Source organism: Manihot esculenta, chromosome 13, assembly GCF_001659605.2.
Source record: "Manihot esculenta cultivar AM560-2 chromosome 13, M.esculenta_v8, whole genome shotgun sequence".
Lineage (NCBI taxonomy): Eukaryota > Viridiplantae > Streptophyta > Magnoliopsida > Malpighiales > Euphorbiaceae > Manihot > Manihot esculenta.
Window position 1 is genome coordinate 2,824,401 of NC_035173.2, and position 23,263 is coordinate 2,847,663.

The 23,263-nt window shown below is 43.4% G+C and overlaps 2 protein-coding genes across 2 annotated transcripts; one reads left to right on the forward strand and one right to left on the reverse strand.

Annotated features, from left to right (window-relative positions):
- Positions 1-14,077: 14,077 nt before the first annotated feature.
- LOC110630487 (eukaryotic translation initiation factor 4 gamma-like) lies at positions 14,078-14,986 on the reverse strand. The gene has a single exon (XM_021778004.2). The coding sequence runs from the start codon at positions 14,984-14,986 to the stop codon at positions 14,078-14,080; it is 909 nt and encodes a 302-aa protein (XP_021633696.1).
- Positions 14,987-20,531: 5,545 nt separating this feature from the next.
- LOC110608376 (pinin) lies at positions 20,532-21,650 on the forward strand. Its single transcript, XM_021747597.2, has one exon. It carries the CDS (start codon positions 20,532-20,534, stop codon positions 21,648-21,650), a length of 1,119 nt encoding a protein of 372 aa, XP_021603289.2.
- Positions 21,651-23,263: the final 1,613 nt, after the last annotated feature.

Genomic DNA, 23,263 nt, shown 5'->3' on the forward strand with positions numbered 1-23,263 from the left:
GTTGACCAACGCCCCTGCAGCATTCATGGACCTCATGAACAGAGTATTCAGTCAGTATCTGGATCACTTCGTTATTGTCTTCATAGATGATATCTTAGTGTATTCCAGAAATGCAGAGGAGCATGCCCATCACCTGAGGACAGTTTTGCAGACCTTGAGAGAGCATGGCTTGTATGCCAAGTTCTCCAAGTGTGAGTTTTGGCTTAGGAGCATTTCATTCTTGGGGCACATTGTGTCAGATCAGGGTATTGAAGTAGACCCCAAGAAGGTAGAGGCTGTAGCTAACTGGCCTAGACCCACCACAGTGACCGAGATCAAGAGTTTTCTGGGTTTAGCAGGTTACTACAGGAGGTTCGTTCAGGACTTCTCAAAGATTGCTGCTCCTATGACCAAATTGACAAAGAAGAATCAGAAGTTCATATGGACCGATCAGTGTGAGGAAAGCTTTGAGGAGCTTAAGAGGAGGTTGACTTCAGCACCGGTGTTAGCTCTGCCAAAAAGTGATGATGACTTCTCAGTATATTGTGATGCGTCCCGTGTGGGACTGGGTTGTGTGCTAATGCAAAATGAGAGGGTGATCGCTTATGCTTCTAGGCAGCTGAAGAAGCATGAGCTGAATTACCCCACACATGACCTAGAGATGGCAGCAGTGATCTTTGCACTCAAGATGTGGAGGCATTACCTTTATGGGGTAAAGTGTGAGATCTTCACAGACCATAAGAGCCTGCAGTACATCCTGAGTCAGAGAGAACTGAACTTGAGGCAGAGGAGATGGGTAGAGCTGTTGAGTGACTATGATTGCAAGATTCAGTACCATCCGGGTAAGGCGAATGTTGTGGCAAACGCCCTAAGCCGGAAATCACTCGGCAGTCTATCCCACATTTCAGCAGAGAGGAGGCCGGTGGTGAAGGAGTTCCACAGACTTATGAGTGAGGGATTACAGTTGGAGTTGTCTGGCACAGGTGCCTTAGTGGCTCAAATGAGAGTGACACCCGTGTTTCTGGAGCAGGTAGCTCAGAAACAGCATGAGGACCCAGAGTTGGTCAGGATAGCCCGAACGGTTCAGTCAGGCCAGAGTAATGAGTACAGGTTTGATGATAAGGGGATCCTCCGCTACGGGAACAGATTATGTGTGCCAGATGACATTGGTCTGAAGGGAGATATTATGGGGGAAGCCCATAATACCAGGTATAGTGTTCACCCTGGAGCCACCAAGATGTATCAGGATCTGAAGAGAGTGTATTGGTGGCCAGCTATGAAGAAGGACGTGGCACTGTTCGTGTCAGCCTGCGATGTGTGTCAGAGGGTGAAACTAGAGCATCAGAAGCCGGCTGGAATGTTGAATCCACTACCGATTCCAGAGTGGAAATGGGAGAATATAGCTATGGACTTCGTAGTGGGGTTACCGGCGACGTCCAACAGATTGGACTCCATATGGGTGATTGTGGACAGACTCACCAAATCTGCTCACTTCATCCCTGTCAGGAGTGGTTACTCTGTGGACAAATTGGCGCAGGTGTACGTAGATGAGATTGTCAGACTGCATGGGGTCCCGGTATCTATAGTGTCAGATAGAGGGCCCCAGTTCACCTCCAGGTTTTGGCAGAGTCTGCAGAACGCTATGGGTACCAGATTAGACTTCAGTACTGCCTTCCACCCACAGACAGACGGACAGTCAGAGAGGACCATCCAGACAATAGAGGATATGCTCAGAATGTGTGTGCTAGATTTTAGCGGTTCTTGGAGGCAGCATCTACCTTTGGTGGAGTTTGCCTACAATAACAGCTATCATCCTAGCATAGGGATGGCTCCATATGAAGCTTTGTATGGGAGGAAGTGCAGATCACCTATCTGCTGGGAGGAAGTAGGAGAGAGGACTCTTGCGGGTCCGGAGTTAGTAGAGCTTACCAGCAGGGTGGTACCCATAATCAGAGAGAGGATCAAGACTGCTGCTAGTCGGCAGAAGAGTTATGCAGATATCCGCAGAAGACAGCTAGAGTTTCAGGAGGGGGATTTGGTTTTGTTCAAGGTGTCTCCTATGAAAGGAGTGGTTCGGTTCGGGAAGAAGGGTAAGTTAGCTCCACGGTACATCGGTCCTTTCGAGGTGCTTCAGAGGGTCGGTAACGTGTCGTACAAGCTAGACTTGCCTGCTTCGATGGAGAGAATCCATCCGGTTTTCCATGTTTCTCTGTTACGAAAGTTCGTGTCGGATCCTGGAAAGGTTCTTAGTGAGCCTGATATGGAGATCCATGAGGATCTCACCTATGTAGAACAGCCGGTGCGGATCCTAGACACTCAGATCAGAAAGCTGAGGAACAAGGAAATCCCGATGGTGAAAGTCCTTTGGAACCACCACAATATTGAAGAATGCACCTGGGAGACACGGGAGTCCATGCTCCAGCAATACCCCCATCTGTTTTGAGGTGAGTGTTAGTTGTTCTATGTGTTGCATGTATGATATATTGTATGCTATGTTGTATGTTATGATTGATGCCATGCTTTGTATGTTAGTTGAGGAACATTCGGGGACGAAAGTTCTTAAGGGGGGAGAATGTAATACCCGGCTAGACTCCGATATCGGAATCCCTACCGTCCGGTGGGACCTCGGATGTCGGAAACCCCTAGAAGGGTAAAACTATGATTTTATGAAATGTTTTCATGTATTTCATGTTTTTAAGTAAGAAATTAAATGAGTTTTTGCATGAAAAATCTCTGGAGGAAAACCTAGGTTCGGCCGCCGAACTTCGAAGTTCGGCCGCCGAACATGCATGCTTTCGGAGGGACTTTAGGCGCCCGAAAATTTTGAGTGAGGGAAATGCAGGTTCGGCCGCCGAACTCCAAGTTCGGCCGCCGAACCTTGCATGCATACGGAGGCACTTTCGGCCCCCGAACGTGGCCTGGCCAGCCACCTATAAAAGGGGCACTTAGCCGAAATGGGAGAGTTTTCTCCCATTTTCAGCCACAGCAAGCTTCCGACCTCCCTCTCCCAAATCTTGTGTTTTTCTTCAATCACCACCATTTTCTTTGAGTTTTAAGGTTCCACAAAAGTTTTTGAGTGTTGTTAAGCAAGTTTGGAGCTTGGAAGTCTTGGAGCTAAATCCCTCCATTTTCCGAGCTAGGGTCGTTCTTCCTCTCGATCTTCAAGAGGTAAGCTTCGATCTATGCTTCTCTTATGTTTTATGAAAGTTTTATGCAAGTTGATGGGGTAGAATGCATGTTTAGGCTTGTTGTTAGGTTTATGGGTTTATGTTGTGATTTGAACAATGTATGTTGGAAATGTATTGTTTGAAGTGTTGTAGTTGGGGTATATTATAGTTTGAGACCCCTAGGTGTGATGTATGATGTGTATGCATGTGTAGAAACAAGTTTATGCATGTTTTGAGGCGTTTTGGAGGCTGTGGACACAAGGGAGCCAAGTTTCTGCCCTTCGGCAGAAACTCAGGTTCGGCCGCCGAAGTGACTTTCGGCCGCCGAACCCCCTTGTGGAGGCAGTTTCGGCTGCCGAAGCCTGCCCCCGAAACTCAAGTTTCGTCTCTGTCTGGGAGGTTCGGCCGCCGAAAGTGCCGCCGAACCTGCATGACTTTCGGCTGCACAGGGACTTTCGGCCGCCGAACCTGCCGCCGAAAGTGCCCTGTTCAGCCATTTCTTGCATGTTTTCATGTGATGTTTTCAGGATGTTTTAGGGGGTTTTTGGGGAGTATTTTAGAGTCAGATTCATGTATGTTTGGTCCCTCATTTGAGTCCACCTGTGTAGGTTCGGACCCGAGGAACCGAGACCCCCAGCAGTGAGCCAGCTGCTTCAGAGTCTCTTCAGAGCTAGCCAGAGGTGAGTGGAATAAACTTTAAGTTTTAAAGCAAATTAATGAAATGTTTTAGCATGATTCACGCATCATGAATGCCATGAGATATATTAGGTTGTTTGCATTAGAATTCACGAATATGTTGCATTGCATACTTTGTTGTTGATGTGGATGAATGTTGAATGATCCATTAGTCCTTGTATGTCATGATAGCCTATGTGAGTCCAGGTGTGCCTGCTACGGCTCTACGCCCCTGGCACTATGACAGATTATGGAGGTCCGGGTGTGCCTGCTACGGCTCTACGCCCCCGGCATGTATAAGTAAGAAAGATAGGGGCTAAATGGTGACAAGTTCATCCTTGTTGTGAAATGTTTGTGTTATGGCGCATACATGAAAGCATGATTTAAATTGATGTTTTATTGTTCTGCTCACTGGGCTCTAGTAGCTCACCCCACTCCCTTTATCCCCAGAGTTGCAGGTACAGGATAGATCAGGAAGTCGGCTAGAGTGAAGTTAAGTCATGTATGTTGTAATAGATAGTAGTGGACATGAACATGATGTAATGAGTATTTATGACCATGTAATGTAATGAATGATTTGATGATGTATTGAGGATTATAGTAGTGCTTGACCTAGAGGTGTGTGAATCCCCATTATGTACAGAGTGTTTAATGAGTAATGATGTTAATGACCATGATTATCCAAGCTGATATGTATGATGATGATACCCCATTGGAGTATTTGATGAGGACTCCAGTGTGGGGTTTATGTATGATTTTGTGCATGCACAGGTTTTGCTTGGATAAGAGAAAAGAAAAATTTTTACAGATCATGTATATGTTGTTATGTATGGGATTCCACAGGTTTACAGGAGGTATGTAGGCTTGCTACGGGTCCCGGCGGCCTTAAGCCGATCTGGATCCTAGCGCCGGTGACGGGTCGGATTTCCGGGTCGTTACAACTTTGGTTGTTTGGATTGATCATTGAAGCTTATGTTCCTTAGATTAATTCAATAGATTAGTTATGGAGATGGAAGATGCTTCTCACCACCATGTCTCTCCTTATGATTAAATCAATTAGGGAACGTCCTCTAATTAATTACTAATTAACAAATTGCCAAGGAACGTCCTTGGGCCTTAGGCATCAAAACAATTGTTAATTACATGAAGAAAGAGAGAGATCCAATCCTAACTACTCAAACGCATGAGATGTTGCTAGATCATACAATTCCTTAGTTGTTACACCAAGTGTTCTTATGTTTGAATAATTCCAGCAATTACGGACTAAAAATTATCCAAACTAACAATTAATTACCTTGCAATCAAGAATCAAGTGGCTAATTTGATCAAAACAACAAAGTAATAATAGATTTCAAGCATGAATTGTATGAATATTGAATAACCAAAAGACAAACAATGTGTGTTTAGATCTCACAATCCATAAAACAACCTTAGTTTCAACCAATCTTCAACTAGATAAAAAGGTTTCAGCCACTCATAGCTAAACCAAAACCAAAAATAAAAGAAAGGTAGAAGAAGATGGAGCCGGATGAGAGTCTTGCGCCAAAGGAGTTGCAAAAACGTGGAAAGAGGTAGAAAAGTCGTGCGGCTGGCCTTGTGCTCTCTTTAAATAGGATTAGATGCTGCCCTAGGTCTCCCTTGCTTCCTAATTAGTGAAGAGGCTGCCCAAGATGCTGCCCATGTACAACTTGCTGCCCAAGTATTTGCAAAAGAGGAAAGTATCGCGTTGCAAGCTCACCAGAGGGAAGGAGACGCGCAACTTGTCTTCAGAAGAGGAAAGAATCGTGCATTAATGCTTTCAGAAGAGGAAGGATGTGTGGCTTGAGCTTCAGAAGGAAAGAGGCACGTCCCAAGGCTTTCAGAAAAGGAAGGACGCGCGCCTTGGCTTCAGGAGGCAAGTGGCGTGCGCATGGACTATAGAAGAGGAAAGAGAGCGTGCAGTCATTAATGTGCAGAAGTGGAAAAATATATGTCCAGTCTTTTCTTTTTAGGTGGAGCCTTCGTTTGAATTTTGAATGCTGAATGTGGAAGAGGCAAGTGCATCTCCTTGAAATCTTGCTACCTAAATAGGAAGATTTGACTGCTGCAGTGTGTGCTCATCTTTGAATAAGGAAAGAAAGATCTGCATTTTGAATTTCAAATAATCTTCTGACTGAGCTTTCCTCATTTTCTTTTGCTTCTACACTTTCCTTATTTGAAGACTTTCATTTTCTGAAAACTTTCCTTATTTGGCACTTTTTGGCAGTTTTAAGAGCATTTTCTCCAGATTGTCTCTTTACACCTAATATCTGCAAAACATGATTAAAATCACAAAATTAGGGAGAAAAGGTGTAAATAAACATCAATAAGATTATGATAATATGGACTAAAATATTCTCTATCAATGATCTTGTTGATAATCTTGATGAATTGACTATTGAAGATCCTCAACCTCATGGAGATCAAAGTCAACCCAAAGAGGATTCAATAGAGGCAAAGGAAGATGAGGTTGGACTCCAAGAGCAACAAATGCAAATTACACAAAGTCAAGGAGCTCAACATGACTTGCCAAAGGATTGGACCTACAAGAAGTATCACCCCAAGGACCAAATAATTGGTGATGCATCACAAGGGTTATGAAAAGCGAGTTTGAGATGAGCATGATACAAGAACTCAAATTCTTCCTTGGGCTTCAAATCAAACAAGCTAAGGATGGCATCTTCATCAACCAAGCCAAATACACAAAGGAGCTAATCAAAAGGTTTGGAATGGAGAATAGCAAGCCTAGTAGAACTCCAATGAGCACAAACACCAAGCTTGACAAGGATGAAAAGGGTGAACCAATTGATGAAAAGCTCTATAGAGGTATAATCGGAAGCCTTTTATACCTCACCGCATCTAGACCGGATATTATGTTTTTCATATGCTTATGTGCACATTTTCATTCATGTCCTAAAGAGTCTCATTTCCATGCCGTTAAACGCATTCTTAGACATTTAAATGGTTAATTCATTGCATTTGGGGTTATAGTATCCTAGAAATACATCCTTTAGTTTATGTTCCTACTCGATGCCGACTTTGCCGGAAGCATTCTTGATAGGAAAAGTATCTCAGGTATTTGTCAACTTCTAGGACAATCTCTTGTTTCTTGGTGTAGCAAGAAACAAAATTCGGTTGCACTTTCAACCGCTGAAGCCGAATATATGGCGGTGGGTCTTTGTTGTAGTCAAATCCTTTAAATTAAGCAATAATTAAGAGACTTTGAAGTATCCCTTGATCACATTCCTATTAAATATGATAATACAAGTGCAATCAATCTAACCAAGAACCCCATTCAACATTCTAGAACTAAGCATATTGATATTAGACATCATTTCATTCGTGATCACGTGTTAAATGGTGATATTATTCTTGAATTTGTGGATACAAACAATCAATTAGCTGATATTTTTACTAAACCTTTAAATGAAGAAATATTTAATTTCATTAAAAGGGAATTGGGAATACTATATGGTGTTGCTTGTTGAGTGTATATTTTTTTTATATATTTTTTTCTTTATTTATTTATCTTTTTGAAAGTTTGTCAAATTGTTTGATATAGTTTTGATTGTTTTAAAAAAATGTAATTTTATCATGTTTTTGCATACCTAAATGAATAGTAAATAAAAATGTCATTTTAAATTGTTTATTCTCTTCAATGATTTAATTCCCTTTTTCAAAACACCTTAAATTCTTTCTAAATGGTATTTTATTTAATTTAAATTATATATATATATATATATATATATATATATATATATATATATATATATATATAGAGGGAAAGCTAAAAATTTCAGGTTCGGAGGCATATTCGGCCTCCTAACCTTATGTTTCAAGGGCAATATGAAAAGCGGAAAATTCTTTCTCTTTTTCTTCTCTTCATTTCGGCCGTCGAAGATTAAGTTCAGCCGCCAAACATTGTCCAGCTTCGGCCGCCGAAGCTTAGTTCGGCCGCTGAAACTGTGTGTTTTTAAAAACCCCCTGCGACAGCTTATCGTCTTTTTCATCTTCCTCGTGCGACTTTCTCTCTCTCCCCGAAGCTCTCTTCGTCTCCCTCTCAAAAATCGACTATTTTGAGGCATTTTTCCCTCAAAAACCTCCATTTTTACTCTTTTTCTTCACTTAAGCGCACAAAAACACTCTCTTTTCTCCTCAAGGAACCTATTTGGAGCGTTTTAAGTTTGGGTATGTAAACTTTCTCTCTCTATTTTTTTTGCTTTTTACTTTATTTTCTTTTGATTTAATCTTTTTTTTAGCTCTCTAATCTGCTTAGGGTTGTGTTTTTTATGAAATTGTTGATATGGGCATATAAAATCTGCTGGGTAATTTTTGTTGCTCTCTTTATATATACATATTGTTAGTTGGGTTATTTTATCTGATTTATTTTGTTTTACAAATATTTTCTTTTTGCAAATTATGAAGCAATCAAAACTTAGTTTAGTTTGGAATTATTTCTGTTTATGAATATGGGTATGGTGCAATACAGGGGTGTGCATCGGTTGGTTCCGTTCGGTACTGAATCAAACCGGCCAAAACCGATTTAATCGAATTGTTTCAAAATGTAAACCGAACCGAACCAAATAAGACAGAAAACCGAATCGAACCGAACCGAACTGGTTCGGTTCGGTTCGGTTCGAAATCAGTTTTTGAGCTTTTTTTTTCTAATTTCATTGAATTATATTATAATTTAAGCCTAATAAGAATTGATTTAAACCTAATATATTTAATTAATCATAAAATCCAATCAATTAATCATAAAATCCAAATTAACCAACAACTTCTAACCTGGATTCACTCAGGTCTGGGTCGCGTGATTCATATATTAATCTGTTCATTTTTCCACACCGAGAAAGCAGAGGATACTTGTGTAATAACAGAAATGGAGAAAATGGGTAGTCAATATAAATCAAGAACTAATTTTTCTGCCATTGAAGTTTGAATTTGGAGCTTGAGAGAAGTAAAATGACTACCTTATGCAAGTGGAAATATACAACTCCAATTTGAACTAAAAGATCACTTGGAATATCAATTGCAACATACCTGACAGAAGAATGATTAGAAGCTAAACTATTAGCAAAAACAAACCAAAACTTGAAAAAGAACAGAACTTTTAATTTCATTTAGCAAACACACCATGACTGGCCCCTGAGCTCAAACCCATCGGTCTTGACGCCATGCTTGCTTGAGCTAAGAACTCCATTACCATAATCTCGACCAACAACAGATTCACTCTCAGACTCCCACCGTCCCACATGATTGTAAACTAAAATCCAACAAAACTTGGGCAGAATTTTCTCATAAAAAGTGCCTGAAAACTAGAGTTGCAGCAGAGCAACGAATAGGAGAACAGTGGAAAATAAAGGGAACAATTCCACATGGGTTGCTTGGAATCATCTGCCACTGTTGGCTTATCAAAACAACATCAAAACAATATCAAAACTTACAGTGAAAAGAGTCTCGCGAGCGACGGCTACGAGAGAGAGACGCGAGCGATGGCCGTGAGAGAGACACGCGAAGGATGGAGAGAAGAGACTCTGGCTTTGGCGAGTGGGTGGCAGGGTGGGAAGCCGGTGGGTGGCTGTGGGACTGGCGATTGGGTGGGTGGGTGGCCATAGCTGCGGGACTGAAGCGGCAACGGATGGAGAGAAGAGACTGGCTTTGGCGAGTGGGTGGCAGGGTGGGTGGCCGGTGGGTGGCTGTGGGACTGGCGACTGGGGTGGGTGGCTGTGGCTACGGGACCTGAAGAAAGATGAAGACGCGAAGGATGGAGATTAGGGATTTGGTCTGAGAGAGATGAAGGTATCGTGTGCGCCGCGTGAAGAAGGACGTGGGATGGGAAGTGAACTGAATTGATATAACCCTATAATAAAACGCTGCGTTTTAAGATTAAATTCGGTCGGTTCGGTTCGACCGAACTATTTTGACTCCAAAACCGAACCGAACCGACCAACCCAAAATTTTTAAAAATTAAAACCGAACCGAACCGATTTTATTTTAAAACCGAACCAAATTATTAAATTAAATCGGTTCGGTCGGTTATTTCGGTTCAAACCGAAATGTGCTCACCCCTAGTGCAATAATAGTTATTTGACTATTTTGTGGTATTGTGTTGTTTATGGGTTGAGTTTTGCGGTAATTTGTTGCTTATGGGTAGCTTTTCTGTTTTTGTCATTGTCTCTTTTTTCATATGCCTCTTTAGCTGTTGTCTGTTTAAGAATGGGAAGAAAACAATCAGCCCGTAGACACCCATACTTTAGAGGTCAGTCTAGTAGGTAAGTCGAGGCTTCTAGGTCCCCCTCTCCAGACCCTCCTGCCTCTCCACCCTTTGAGTTCCCCATAGTCAGAGAGGAGGACCCTGCCTTTCAGCCATTTTCTCTCAGATTTGTTCATCCTGGGAGAACCGTTCATCCTAGCAGTATTCAATTATTTAGTTCTTATGGATTCCTTCAGCCCTTTATTGTCCAAAGTTGGGAGCATCTTCTGATCACTCCCTCAGACACTCACCCTAGGTTAGTTAGGGAGTTTTATGGTAACCTACACACTTTCACACGTCACTCTCCTCCCACCTGGTCAGTTTTGTTAATGGTCAGCTAGTTTACCTCACTCCTGACATCATTGCTCAGCACCTGGGTATCCGTAACTCTGGGGCTGTTGTCTCCATTACTCATAAGTGGATCACTAGTGAGGTCTCTTTCCTTCACCAGACTCAGGTTATTTCAGGAGATGCCGAGTGTGAGCAGCCATCTAGGCTTATGACCTGTAACATCACTACCCTACCTAAAGTCGTACATCACATTGTCACCTATGAGGTTCTCCCACGAGCAGGTCATAGGACTGCTCTCTCCTACTCTGATATGTTTGTGGTGTCCTGTCTACTAGAGGGTCGAGCTCTTAACCTGCCACTTATTATGATTCATACCATAGCAGACTCTCTTAGGCTGAGTAGAGGTTGTCTCTCCTTTGGTCGTCATCTTACCTTTCTTCTCCGAGCCCTAGGGGTTGACCCAAACACCGAGTCTGCCTTACCCTTATCTAGTGAGTACACCCCCTACACTGAGGCTACTCTCCTCCATATGGGTCTTACTAGGAGAGGCAATGAATTTTATAATTCTAGGAGAGATTTTACAGCACGTAGAGCACGAGCATCAGCGCAGACGCACAATGGTTCTGATGATGAGGAGGAGTCAGATGATGGTTCTCCTACTGATTTAGAGACAGAGCAGGCTCCTAGAGGAGATGCTAGTACAGGGCAGTCTACCGAGTAGGGTACATCTTTCCGAACTACATTTGATCTTTATGATGCCATGGGTCGTCTGGAGCTGTAGGTTGCTCACATGTCTGATCGCTAGACTCAGATGGAGCAGCAATTGGGACGACTCACTAACAAGCAGCAGACCCTCATAGAGCAGCAGAGACAGATTTTGTACTTTCTTCAGTAGTCGTCTGGAGTGCCACCTCCTCAGCCTCCTCAGTGATATGCTATATTGTCTTTTTTTTTGTTTATTTTGCTTGTATGCTCTTGTTATTCCCCTTTTGGTATTTTGGTATTTTAGTACATTTGTTTTTTATGATGTCAAAAGGGGAGATATGTACCATTTAGATGATGTTTATACATTTTAGATGATATTTATGGATATTGGATGATGCTTATGAGGACCTTGTTGGTTTCTTGATATTTATTTGACTCTTTTGGATTAAATATTTTTCTCTCTCCTAAATTGTGAATATTGTGTATAATGATAGCTCTTCTTGAGATGCATTTTTTTTGGGCTCATTCATTCATATAGGATCCATTGTATCTCATTGCATTGAGTCAAAACCCCCCTTATGTGTCTTTTCAAATTTTAAATATGGCATAAAGTATTTTTGAAAGAGGGAGCATATTAAGATGGAGTAATTTTTAAAATGCACATACTATACTTATGATTGTTATCTTATTATTTACCAATTGTTTGTCATCATCAAAAAGGGGGAGATTGTTGGACCTAAATGTTCTAATCCTTATTTTGATGATTAATAAAGAATTGGTGTGCTACTAACTATCTTCAGAAGTGTTTGTGTTGAGTTTGTAGGTCTTTTACTAAAATGAATGAAATTACTTCAGTCTCAAAAGTGAAAATGCAAATTTTGAAAGTTTACCACAAGAAAGGGATCATAAAGTAATTTGTTTGTTTATGCATTGTCGATTTATGGTTTGTGAATTTGAATTAATTAATTGTGATGGCTCAAGGTTTCTTTTAACCCTAAAAGATTATAAATATGGCCAAGTTTTAAGTAATTCACTTTGAGGGACCAAAATGAAATTTTCCAAAATTAGTGATTTTAAAATTTTTTTATCAAAATAAAAGATCCAAAAATATAGATTGCAAAAATTCAAACGGATTGAAAAACGGAGTTTCATAGCCTAAGTTATGATTTTTCAAAGAATTAAAGAATTATTTTTTGTGCCCCTAAAGCCAAATGTTCGGCTTTCGAAAGTGAGGGACAAAGACGAAAGTCTCTTATGTTCGGCAGCCGAACATTGACTTTCGGCCGCCGAAAGTGAGTTTTCAATGTGCCCCTAAGTCAAAATTTCGGTTCCGAAAGTGAGGGACAGAGATGAAAGTCCCATGTTCGGCCGCCGAACATTGCCGAAAGTCTCTTTATAAGGATGATTTCTTTCACCTCAAATGGTTAGGCCGCCGAACCTTAATCTTAGGCCGCTAAACCTGAGTTTTTCTGAGCACGATATAACGGTTATTTCTGTATATAAATGGCTCTATTTGCATTTAATGCATCCCCAATAGCCATATTTATGACTGAACTATAAATATAACGTGTTTTTTATCTGAAAAGATTACAACAACCATCTAAGCTTACAATTATTGTGATCAAAGCATTTTTCACTCTCTCTTTCTCAAAATCTTAAGCCAAAGCATTAATTTCTTGAAAACTTGTCTTGAGTTGTAATTTGTTAGTTTTTTAAGAGTGAGTGAAGGTTGTTGAGTAATTCTATTGTAGTGGGTGTGGTATTGAGCAAAAGATTGCTCTTGAGTGAAAAAGAGAATTGTTAAGAGCAAAGGCTTACTCTAAAATTGTAAGGGGTTTTAATCTTCACCCAAAGAAAATTTTATAGTAGAGTTGAACTCTCAAGGAGGGTCTTGAGAAGAGGATGTAGGCTTGAAATAGTTGAATCTCTAATTCTTGTGTTGACTATCTCCATCCTTATTACCTTCTAATTTGTGTTTTTGCCTTTAAATTTTTTATAAACCCAATTCACCGCTCTTGGGTTGCTTTAAAGGACAACAATTATTTTTTAAATATATATATTTATTTAATTTCAAATGAAAATTTAAAAATTAATCAATTTAATCTTGCTTTCAAAAAAAAATAATCAATTTAATTTAAATATATCATTTTTCAAATTAAACCATACGTTTGGTCTATTTAACCCATAAATTGAATATCTAAGCTTACAAATTTGAGTGTGAATAATTTTAAACGTTATATATATTAAAAAGGATTATAAATATTTTAAATCTAAATGTTTTGGTATAAATTTGATAGATGAGGCAAAAATTTACAAACCATATAATCATCCAGAAAATGGTAACTTTTTTTCCATTCTCTCAATTTGAAACACAAAATAACAAATACCTTAATTCTGAACATTTTTTAATTATCTTAATGTTTAAATTAAAAAATTATTTACCATAAAAAAATAATAACAAAAAAATTACCATTAATCTCAAAAAAACTCATTAATTAATATTTCAATTTTAAAAAATATATTAAAATATCTTTTATATTTTAAAAGTCTATTAATTAATTAATTCACTATTAATTTTAATTATTAAATATTAAAAAAAATCTGAAATACCCTTACTGAAAAGGACTATAAATAAATTTTTTATAAAATTAAAAAATTAACTAATAATTTTTTAAATTATAAAAATTAAATAATAAAATATTTAACCGTTAAAACTAATAAAAAAATTAACTATTAAATTTTTAATATTTTAATTTATTTTTTAAAATCAAGGAATCAATTAACAGTTTCCTCGTAATACATGATTAAATAATAAATTTCTTATGATAAAATCATTTTCAAAGAAAAACAATAATAAGGTTGACTAAATAGAAATTCTTAAGAGCTAAGGACATGCTGAGGCACCGCTCTTAGCTTATTTCTTGCTGGGTGTAGAGAGTTCTTTCTTAGCTTCTTTTTAGGCTTCTTTCTTAGCTTCTTTCTCTTTCTAGTCTTCTTTCTCTTTCTTAGCTTCTTTCTTGGCTTCTTCCTTGGCTTCTTTCTCTTTCTTAGCTTGTTTTTTGGCTTCTTTCTTGGCTTCTTCCACGGCGTCTTTGGCTTTCTCAACTTCTTTCTTGGCTTCTTTATGGGCGTCTTTGGCTTTCTCAACTTCTTTCTTGGCTTCTTTATGGGCGTCTTTGGCTTTCTCAACTTCTTTCTTGGCTTCTTTATGGGCGTCTTTCGCTTTATCGACTTCGCTCTTAGATTCTTTCTCGTCTTCATCCTCTTTCTCAGCTTCTTTCTTGTCTTCATCCCCTTTCTCAGCTTCTTTCTTGTCTTCAGCCTCTTTCTCAGCCTTTTTCTTGGCTTCAGCCTCTCTCTTGGCTGCAAAGGGACATTTTATCTTGGTTTCTTTCTCGCTGGGAGCAGCGACACCAGAAGCACTTGTAGGACTAGAAGCACTTGCAGGACCAAAAGCACTTGCAGAATCAAAAGCACCTGTAGAACCAGAAGCACTTGCAGGACTAGAAGCACTTGCAAAATCAGAAGCACTTACAGGAACAGAAGCACTTGCAGGACTAGAACTAGAAGCACTTGCAAAATCAGAAGCACCTACAGGACTAGAAGCACTTGCAAAATCGGAAGCACCTGCAGGACCAGAAGCACTTGCAAAATCGGAAGCACCTGCAGGACCAGAAGCACTTGCAAAATCGGAAGCATCTGCAGGACCAGAAGCACTTACAAAATCAGAACTAGAAGCGCTTGCAGGACCAGAAGCACCTGCAAGACTAGAAGCACCTGCAGGACCAAAAGCACTTGCAGGACTAGAAGGTTCTGAATTAATATGCGCAACAGAAAAGGAGGAGAACATAATCAATAGTGAAATATAGCAGACGGAAAACTCAAATTTCTTCATCTTATAACTAAGTGATAGATTTTGGTTTTTCCCTTTGTTTTATCCTCTTTTTGGGTTTTGAAGATATTTATTTTTGAGTTGATGAATAAACATGCAAACCTCTGCAGCTTTTATATTTCTCTTGATACTAAGATTAGAAAGCTAAGATCCATGATTTGAGGAGACTTGGTGAGCTAAATTAGGAAGTAAATCTCTATTTTTATCCGTTTCTTAAAAATATTTCCAAATTTTCTCAAATTTCTTTATAAAATATTTTTTCATTTTTTAATTTGTTTTGACCTGTACAAATAATATAAATCAAGTGAAAGCATCAAATAATAGCTAAAACTAAAAGTTTTAAAATTAAATATAAAAATCTAATAAAATTCATGAAAATCAATCAAAATAGATAGATGTGATTCCAAAATTATATGGGTAAATATGTAAAATTTTACCATATCAGGAGCTCCTCAGTCGTGGTTTACTCTTCCCCGCTTCAAGTGGGCTGTAAATTTTTTTTATTTTGAGTTTTATTATTTTTTCTTATAGATTTATGTTGATCTTTGAGTGCTATTCTTAATTAGATAGGTTGTTTTCTTCTTCCCTTTACGTATTTTCTTTGGTTTTCTAGGTGGCTGAGGCTCAGATCTTACTCCTCAGTTGTTATTAAGAGTCAACAATTGCATGCAATTATCAATTAGAAACTTGCGAGAATCAGAGGTTCTGAAAGGCATGAGTGAGTTGCCGAAGAGGATCCCTATCTTCACTCTTATTAATGTTGTTGGATATGTCGTCTCTCTATTGGCCTGACATGTTGATGACTTCTCCTTTTCCAAGACCTTTGTCACGGTCCAAAGGTGTTAGGACCAAGGACCCCCAAAATTGAAAGGAAAATTGGCTTTACGGGTTGTTAGAGCCAATTCTGCATTTGGGCCTGTGTGGCAGCCCAAATGAGGTTCAACGGGCTTGTACTACTGGTTGCAGGGGAAAAATGCCAACTGGGGCAGATTGGCCAGCAGACAGGGTGAACGGGCCCGTGGGTGCCAGAGGTGACTGGCACTGTTGGGGAAAACAGGCAGACTTGCGGGCCAGGAGGGCTAGCAAGCGAGGTTCACTGGGGGACTGGGCCAGGCATGGAGCCCAGCAGGCCAGACGGGCTGGCGAAGGCAATGGAGGCAATCTGGCGAGTGGCAGGCCCAACGGGGTGCAATTGGGCCAGCCCAGCACGGGGGAAGGTGCTGGAAGCCAGGGGGCATCGCCAGATGGAAGGAGGTTCAATGGGGCTGGAACATTCGAGAAGGTTCCAGGGGCATCCGGAGATGTCCAGACGCAGATGAGGTTCAGCGGGCACGCTGGCAGGCCGCGCGAGGCTGGTGGGCCGAGCGCGCAGATGGGGCGAGCTGGTGGGCCGCACGCGTGGGACGATGCTGGTTGGCCGCGCGGGGAAACGAGGTTCACGCGGGCTGGAAGACGCGCGAGAATTCCAGAAGCTTCGAGGATTCTCCTGGCGCTGCTGGAAGCTGCCAGGCGCGGGCAGAGAGGCGCAGGCGGGCGCGGGGCGCACGGGCCCGTAGCACGCCAAAACGAGGTTCATTGCCAGAATCTGCCAGAAAATTTCAGAACGTCCCAGATTGCTCCCAAACCGCCTAAACAAGGGCAGACACGTGGAAAAACACCAACCACGTGATTAGGTCGGTTGAGCACCCTCATTTGCCTATAAATACCCCCATTGGCAACATGTAACTTAAGAAGCAACTAAAGAGTGGAAGCTTCCAACACCAAAATAGCCTTTGGGACATCTTGTACACACTTTGTGGTACATTTGTGAGCTTTCTTGTATTCTTGCCTTGTAAATTTTCCCAAGTGTAATATAAGAGCCATTTTCCCCAATTCTCTTCCCTTCTAGCTAGTTTAGCTAGTTTAGCTTCCTTCATCCCACAAGAAGCTGGCCGAGCTCTTCACAACCCTTCAATTACTTTCCACTGCGTGATTGTGAGGTTAGGCTGACTTAGCTCGACGGACTGAGCTGAGTGCCGCACGGCTTAAGTGATTTTCGGGGTTGGAATCATTAAGCCCGTGACAAGTGGTATCAGAGCGTTGGTTTGCTTGATTGGGTAGAAGATATCCGATCCAAGCGAGGTGATTGCTGGGGGAGTTGCTCCAATGGTGGAGGAGCAAGGCGGCGGCAAAAGGAAAGGAAGGGGCAAATCGAGGGAGCCTACACGAGCTAGGGAGGAGCTCGGTGATTTGGAGACCCGTCTTGCGAAGGTGGAGCTAGTCTTGATCGAGGAAGAGGAGAAGTTCGAGGAAGTTGACACCCGCATCGAGGAACTTGGCAATGGGATGGAAGAGTTCCGTGAGGAGATGCTAGGTGCCCTCGACTCTGCCGTCGATAAGCTAGCAAGTGAGATGGGGTCACTTAGGGATGCCCATTCCGAGGAGAATGCTGCCATTAAAGAGGAGAACCATTTCCTAAGGGCGGAAATGGATAGGATGATGGGGAGGATGAAGGAGCTCGAGGAGCAATTGGCATTGTTGCGCTCCGTGGTAGTCCAAGGTGGTATGGCAGCCACACCATCCACTTCGGGGGCTCCTATGGCACGAGTGGAAGTGCCTAAACCACAAGCGTTCAGGGGGACGCGTAATGCGAAGGAGATAGACAATTTCCTATGGAGCTTGGAGCAATATTTCAAGGCCCTAGGAATTGTGGAAGATGCTAGGAAGATTGATCATGCCCCACTGTATTTGGCTGACACCGCCATGGTTTGGTGGCGAAGGAGAGAAGCTGACATCGAGAAAGGCACTTGCACATTGGAGACATGGGATGATTTCAAGAGAGAATTGAAGAGGCAATTCTACCCAGTGAATGCTGCTCATGAGGCACGAGCAAGGCTAAGGAGGCTTACTCAACGAGGGACGATTCGAGATTATGTGAAAGAGTTCACCGAGGTAATTCTTGAAATCCCTGGCTATCCTGATAGTGAAGCACTCTTTGCTTTTATGGATGGGTTGCAGCATTGGGCAAGGCTTGAGATTGAAAGGCGTGGAGCCCAAGATCTTGCCACTGCCATTTCTATTGCCGAGTCCTTGACTGAATATCAGAAAGGGGACAAAGGCAAGGCGATGAGGGTTGGTTGAAGGTTGTCAACTCTTTTCCAACCCCGACATATGGAGTTGCAAGGAATGTCCAAGTAAAGATAGGTGAGTGGACTGGAACTTTGGACTTCTACATTATTGATTTGGATGATCACTCTTGTGTGCTAGGCATGGATTTCATGGATAAGGTGAAGGCAGTTCTTCTCCCCTATGCCAATGATATGTGCTTAGCTGATGGAAACACTTTGAAGGCCATAAACTTGGCAAGAGGGAAGGGTGCCACTAGCACACTCTCTAGTTTACAAGTAGTAAGTCCAAAGGAGTTGCCCAAGGAGCCATTGCCACCTAGGAGAAGTAAAGGGCATGATGAGATGAAGAAGAGAGTGAGGATGACTGTCGACGCGATGGGTCCAAAGTATTCCTTGTTAAGGCGCATCAAAGAGGCAACGATGCGTGATGGGCAAGCCAAGCAACTGGTGAGGTTGGCTCGCGATGGGGTAACAAGGAAGTTTGTGGTTGATAATGGGCTCATCAAGACGAGGCGTGGCAGCATCTTTGTGCCTAGATGGGGCAAGCTTCGTGAAGAAGTCATGAGGTGGTGTCATGACTTCATGATTGGTGGCCGTCCAAGTGTAAGGAAGATGATGGCAATGCTTGGACGTGAGTTCTATTGGCATCACATGGTGATGGATGTCAAGTGGTTCGTGAGGACTTGTGTGGGGAATCATAGAGTGGATGACGATTCTCCAAGGGAGGTAAATTCTGAAGGACGTTCTCCATCTGCACCATGGGAGAGTAGACCATGGAGGTCGAAGGTGCGACTTCGTGGAGACGCGACGAGGGCGTCACGAGAATAGCTGGGGGAGAATGTCACGACTCTTCCCATGCCTCCCTAAAATCCAAAGAATTTTGTGAAGGAAGAATGGTGGGACAGCCCTATGGAGTGCCAAGGGGCGATTGGTGGCAGCAGCTGCGGGGCAGGCAGTTGGCTGGCCAACGGGCAGTTGGCAGATTCGTGGTTGGCCAGCGGAGCGTGGTTGGCCAGCGGGCGTGGTTGGCCAGCGGAGCGTGGTTGGCCAGCGGAGCTGGTTGGCCTACGGATACGATTGGCCTATGAAGCTGGTTGGCCTACGGATACGGTTGGCCTACGAAGCTGGTTGGCCTACGGATACAGTTGGCCTACGAAGCCGGTTGGCCTATGGATACGGTTGGCCTATGGAAGACTGGTTGGCCTACGGATCTGTGCCAGACGAGGGTCAATCGGCGGAACGGGCTGGAAGGCGCCCAAAGCTTCCAGAGGCAGCTGGGGCGCGCGGGAAGCTGCCAGGATGTTCTGGTTGGCCTACGAAAATTCCAGAAGGCACTAGAACGGGCCAGTAGCGCCCAGAATTGGCCAGAATTGGCCAGAACAGCCCAGAACCTTCCAGAATCTGGTTGGCCAGCAGATTCAACCCAGCAAAATGGGTCCCACAGGCAACTCAGCCACCATGTCCAGAATTCTCTACAGGGTGTGAAATTACATTTAAGTCCCTGAATGTTCTAGAGAGTCAATCCTAGCCACATGTTGGAGAATGCATCTCCACCTCACATTAAGGAGGTGGGATGCCTATAAATAGCCACTTAGGCAATTCATTTGTACATAGAACATAGAAGAAGTAAGAAAGGGAGCAAGTGAGATACCAAAGAGTGTACAAAGCCTTGTAAAGCTTTCTTTGAGCAATACAAATTTCTTCCTTCCATCATCATTCTCCTTTGAGCTTAGCCAACACTTTTCTCACACAACTAAGCTTCCGTTGCCACAATCACCCAATTGCTCTTATTTTGAGCAAGGAGTAAGGCTGAACTTAGCTAGGGGAGCTAAGTGCCGCACGGTTTAAGTGAGTTTCGGGTATTGAAACACTTAGTCCGTGACAAGTGGTATCAGAGCCGTTGGAGGCAAATTCTGCCTGGTTCTGGTTGGCCAGCAGTAGAATACAGTGAGGTTTATTGCTGCTGCAATTGGAGTTGCCGAAATACCAGAGGTTGGTATTCCTGCTTCAGTGAGGGTCAGCTTGCCTTTCTGAGGTTATTTCCAGCTAATTCTGGGCAAGAGTCTGCCAGAATTATTGGGGTGCTGGTTTGGCAGGAACTGAGGATATTTCTGCCAGTTTCTGGGCAAGTTGCTGAGCAGTTTCGGCAAGGGCGATTTTTGGCTGCAGAAGAACAGTCCAGCAAGGATAGCCTGTCCAGAATTGTGAGGGTGATTTCTGGGCATTGGTGACAGATTTTCAGGGGAGGAAAATCTGTGTGCTGGAAGAGTAACCAGTGAGGTTCAAAACTGCCTACAGGGGTAGTGCAGTGAGGTTCTTTCTGTGAGAGGCCAAAATCAGCAGAATTTTACCCGCAACCAAGTAGAGAGGAGTACTTGGTTCCCCCACCCGTTTTTGGAAGAAAGGAGGTTTTCATTAGAAGGAAGCAAATTTTGCCAACGATGTCAAGCCCGACAAAGGAAGTTGTGGCGGTTGGCTTGGGTGCTCCAAAAGGGAAGGAGCATGGTGACCTAAGGAGGAAGTTGGAGCCAAAGAAACCTAGCCAAGGGAGAGCGGAGCTAGGGGACTTTGAGGTCGAGCTCGCAAGGGTGCAATTGCGACTTATCGATGATGATCAATGCTTCGAGGAGATAGAGTCCCACCTTGAGGAACTTGAGTCTAGCATGGACGAGGTTCGCGAGGAGATGCAAGGGGCGCTAAATGAAGCCATCGACAAGGTGGTCAAAGAAGGTGAGTCTTCGAAATCCTCCCTCCTTAGTGAAATTGCCGCACTTAAGGAAGAGAATGTATTGTTGAGGGGTGAACTTGGGAAATTAGTAGAGGAGTTGAGAAGGATGAAGGGTGAGGTGGAGAATTTGAGGAAAGATAGGGATTGTGAGTCCACTTCATCCATCCCTCTACTAGGCAAGGAGGAAGTCCCGAAGGAGAGTAGATCTTTGCGAATGTGTTATTTTTGCAAAGGTCCTCATAGAAGTGGTGAATGCCCAAGGAGGAGTGAGCTTGTTGTAAGGGAGCAAAGCAACAAGGAGACTCCGTTGGAGCCAAGGGTGGCACACTTGGGTTCTTTACAAGTGCGTGGAGCACTTGGACGGATGGAAACTTTGGAGGAGCAAGATGAGGAAGCAGGTACCTCATCATCTTCTTCATCATCTTCATCTTCATCTTCATCTTCGTGTTTGGAGAAGGACCTAGGGGAATGTGGAGACCAAAAGGGTATGGAGTTGCCGAAGGAGCTACCACCAAGGGAAAAGGTGGATGGTGCCATGGACGAGGGGTCCAAAGTAGCTGAAAGTCCGAGGGAAGTGGTTTCGCCGAAGCAAGGGAGGCGTAGACGACGACGCTCAAGGGGGAGCAAAAGTAGGTGCAAAGCCGAGGGGATGGCAAAGTCACCTAGCCACAAAGACAAGGGGAATGCTACTAGTGCACTAGAGGACAAGGCTGAAGGCAACACTTCGTATGTAGGTGGACATACGGAGGGGTCCTCCACAACTTCGCACAAGGGAGATGCGAAGAGGTCTGAAGTTTGCTCAAGTGGTGTTGGGCAAGCGAAGAGGACGTGACGAGGGCGTCGCGGGTATGAGTGGGGGAGAATGTCACGGTCCAAAGGTGTTAGGACCAAGGACCCCCAAAATTGGAAGGAAAATTGGCTTTACGGGTTGTTAGAGCCAATTCTGCATTTGGGCCTGTGTGGCAGCCCAAATGAGGTTCAACGGGCTTGTACTGCTGGTTGCAGGGGAAAAATGCCAACTGGGGCAGATTGGCCAGCAGACAGGGTGAACGGGCCCGTGGGTGCCAGAGGTGACTGGCACTGTTGGGGAAAACAGGCAGACTTGCGGGCCAGGAGGGCTAGCAAGCGAGGTTCACTGGGGGACTGGGCCAGGCGTGGAGCCCAGCAGGCCAGACGGGCTGGCGAAGGCAATGGAGGCAATCTGGCGAGTGGCAGGCCCAACGGGGTGCAATTGGGCCAGCCCAGCATGGGGGAAGGTGCTGGAAGCCAGGGGGCATCGCCAGATGGAAGGAGGTTCAATGGGGCTGGAACATTCGAGAAGGTTCCAGGGGCATCCGGAGATGTCCAGACGCAGATGAGGTTCAGCGGGCACGCTGGCAGGCCGCGCGAGGCTGGTGGGCCGAGCGCGCAGATGGGGCGAGCTGGTGGGCCGCACGCGTGGGACGATGCTGGTTGGCCGCGCGGGGAAACGAGGTTCACGCGGGCTGGAAGACGCGCGAGAATTCCAGAAGCTTCGAGGATTCTCCTGGCGCTGCTGGAAGCTGCCAGGCGCGGGCAGAGAGGCGCAGGCGGGCGCGGGGCGCACGGGCCCGTAGCACGCCAAAACGAGGTTCATTGCCAGAATCTGCCAGAAAATTTCAGAACGTCCCAGATTGCTCCCAAACCGCCTAAACAAGGGCAGACACGTGGAAAAACACCAACCACGTGATTAGGTCGGTTGAGCACCCTCATTTGCCTATAAATACCCCCATTGGCAACATGTAACTTAAGAAGCAACTAAAGAGTGGAAGCTTCCAACACCAAAATAGCCTTTGGGACATCTTGTACACACTTTGTGGTACATTTGTGAGCTTTCTTGTATTCTTGCCTTGTAAATTTTCCCAAGTGTAATATAAGAGCCATTTTCCCCAATTCTCTTCCCTTCTAGCTAGTTTAGCTTCCTTCATCCCACAAGAAGCTGGCCGAGCTCTTCACAACCCTTCAATTACTTTTCGCTGCTTGATTGTGAGGTTAGGCTGACTTAGCTCGACAGACTAAGCTAAGTGCCGCACGGCTTAAGTGATTTTCGGGGTTGGAATCATTAAGCCCGTGACACCTTGCATGCAGATCTTCTTTTTGGGAAGAGGCATCTCTAATTTGTTGGCTTTGTTTTCTTACGTCTTTTGGATCCCAATGCCTTTCCATGTTCTAACTATTTTTTTTCTTTTTCTGAAGATGAAGGTTGCTATGCTACCAGCACAAAGTACTCGGATCGAACTTTTGGTGGCAGCGGCTTTTGCTGTTTCTTGTTGGCTTTGTCGAGTTATGCTTCCGATTGACCTACCCGGGTCTAGGTTGGGTTGGTCTTGGACCTTAAGCCTTACGTGTATAGTTATGTATTTTGAGTTAAACTTCCTTTATATTCTTGTGTTCCTCTTTATATATTCTTTTTCTTTAATTTCTAAC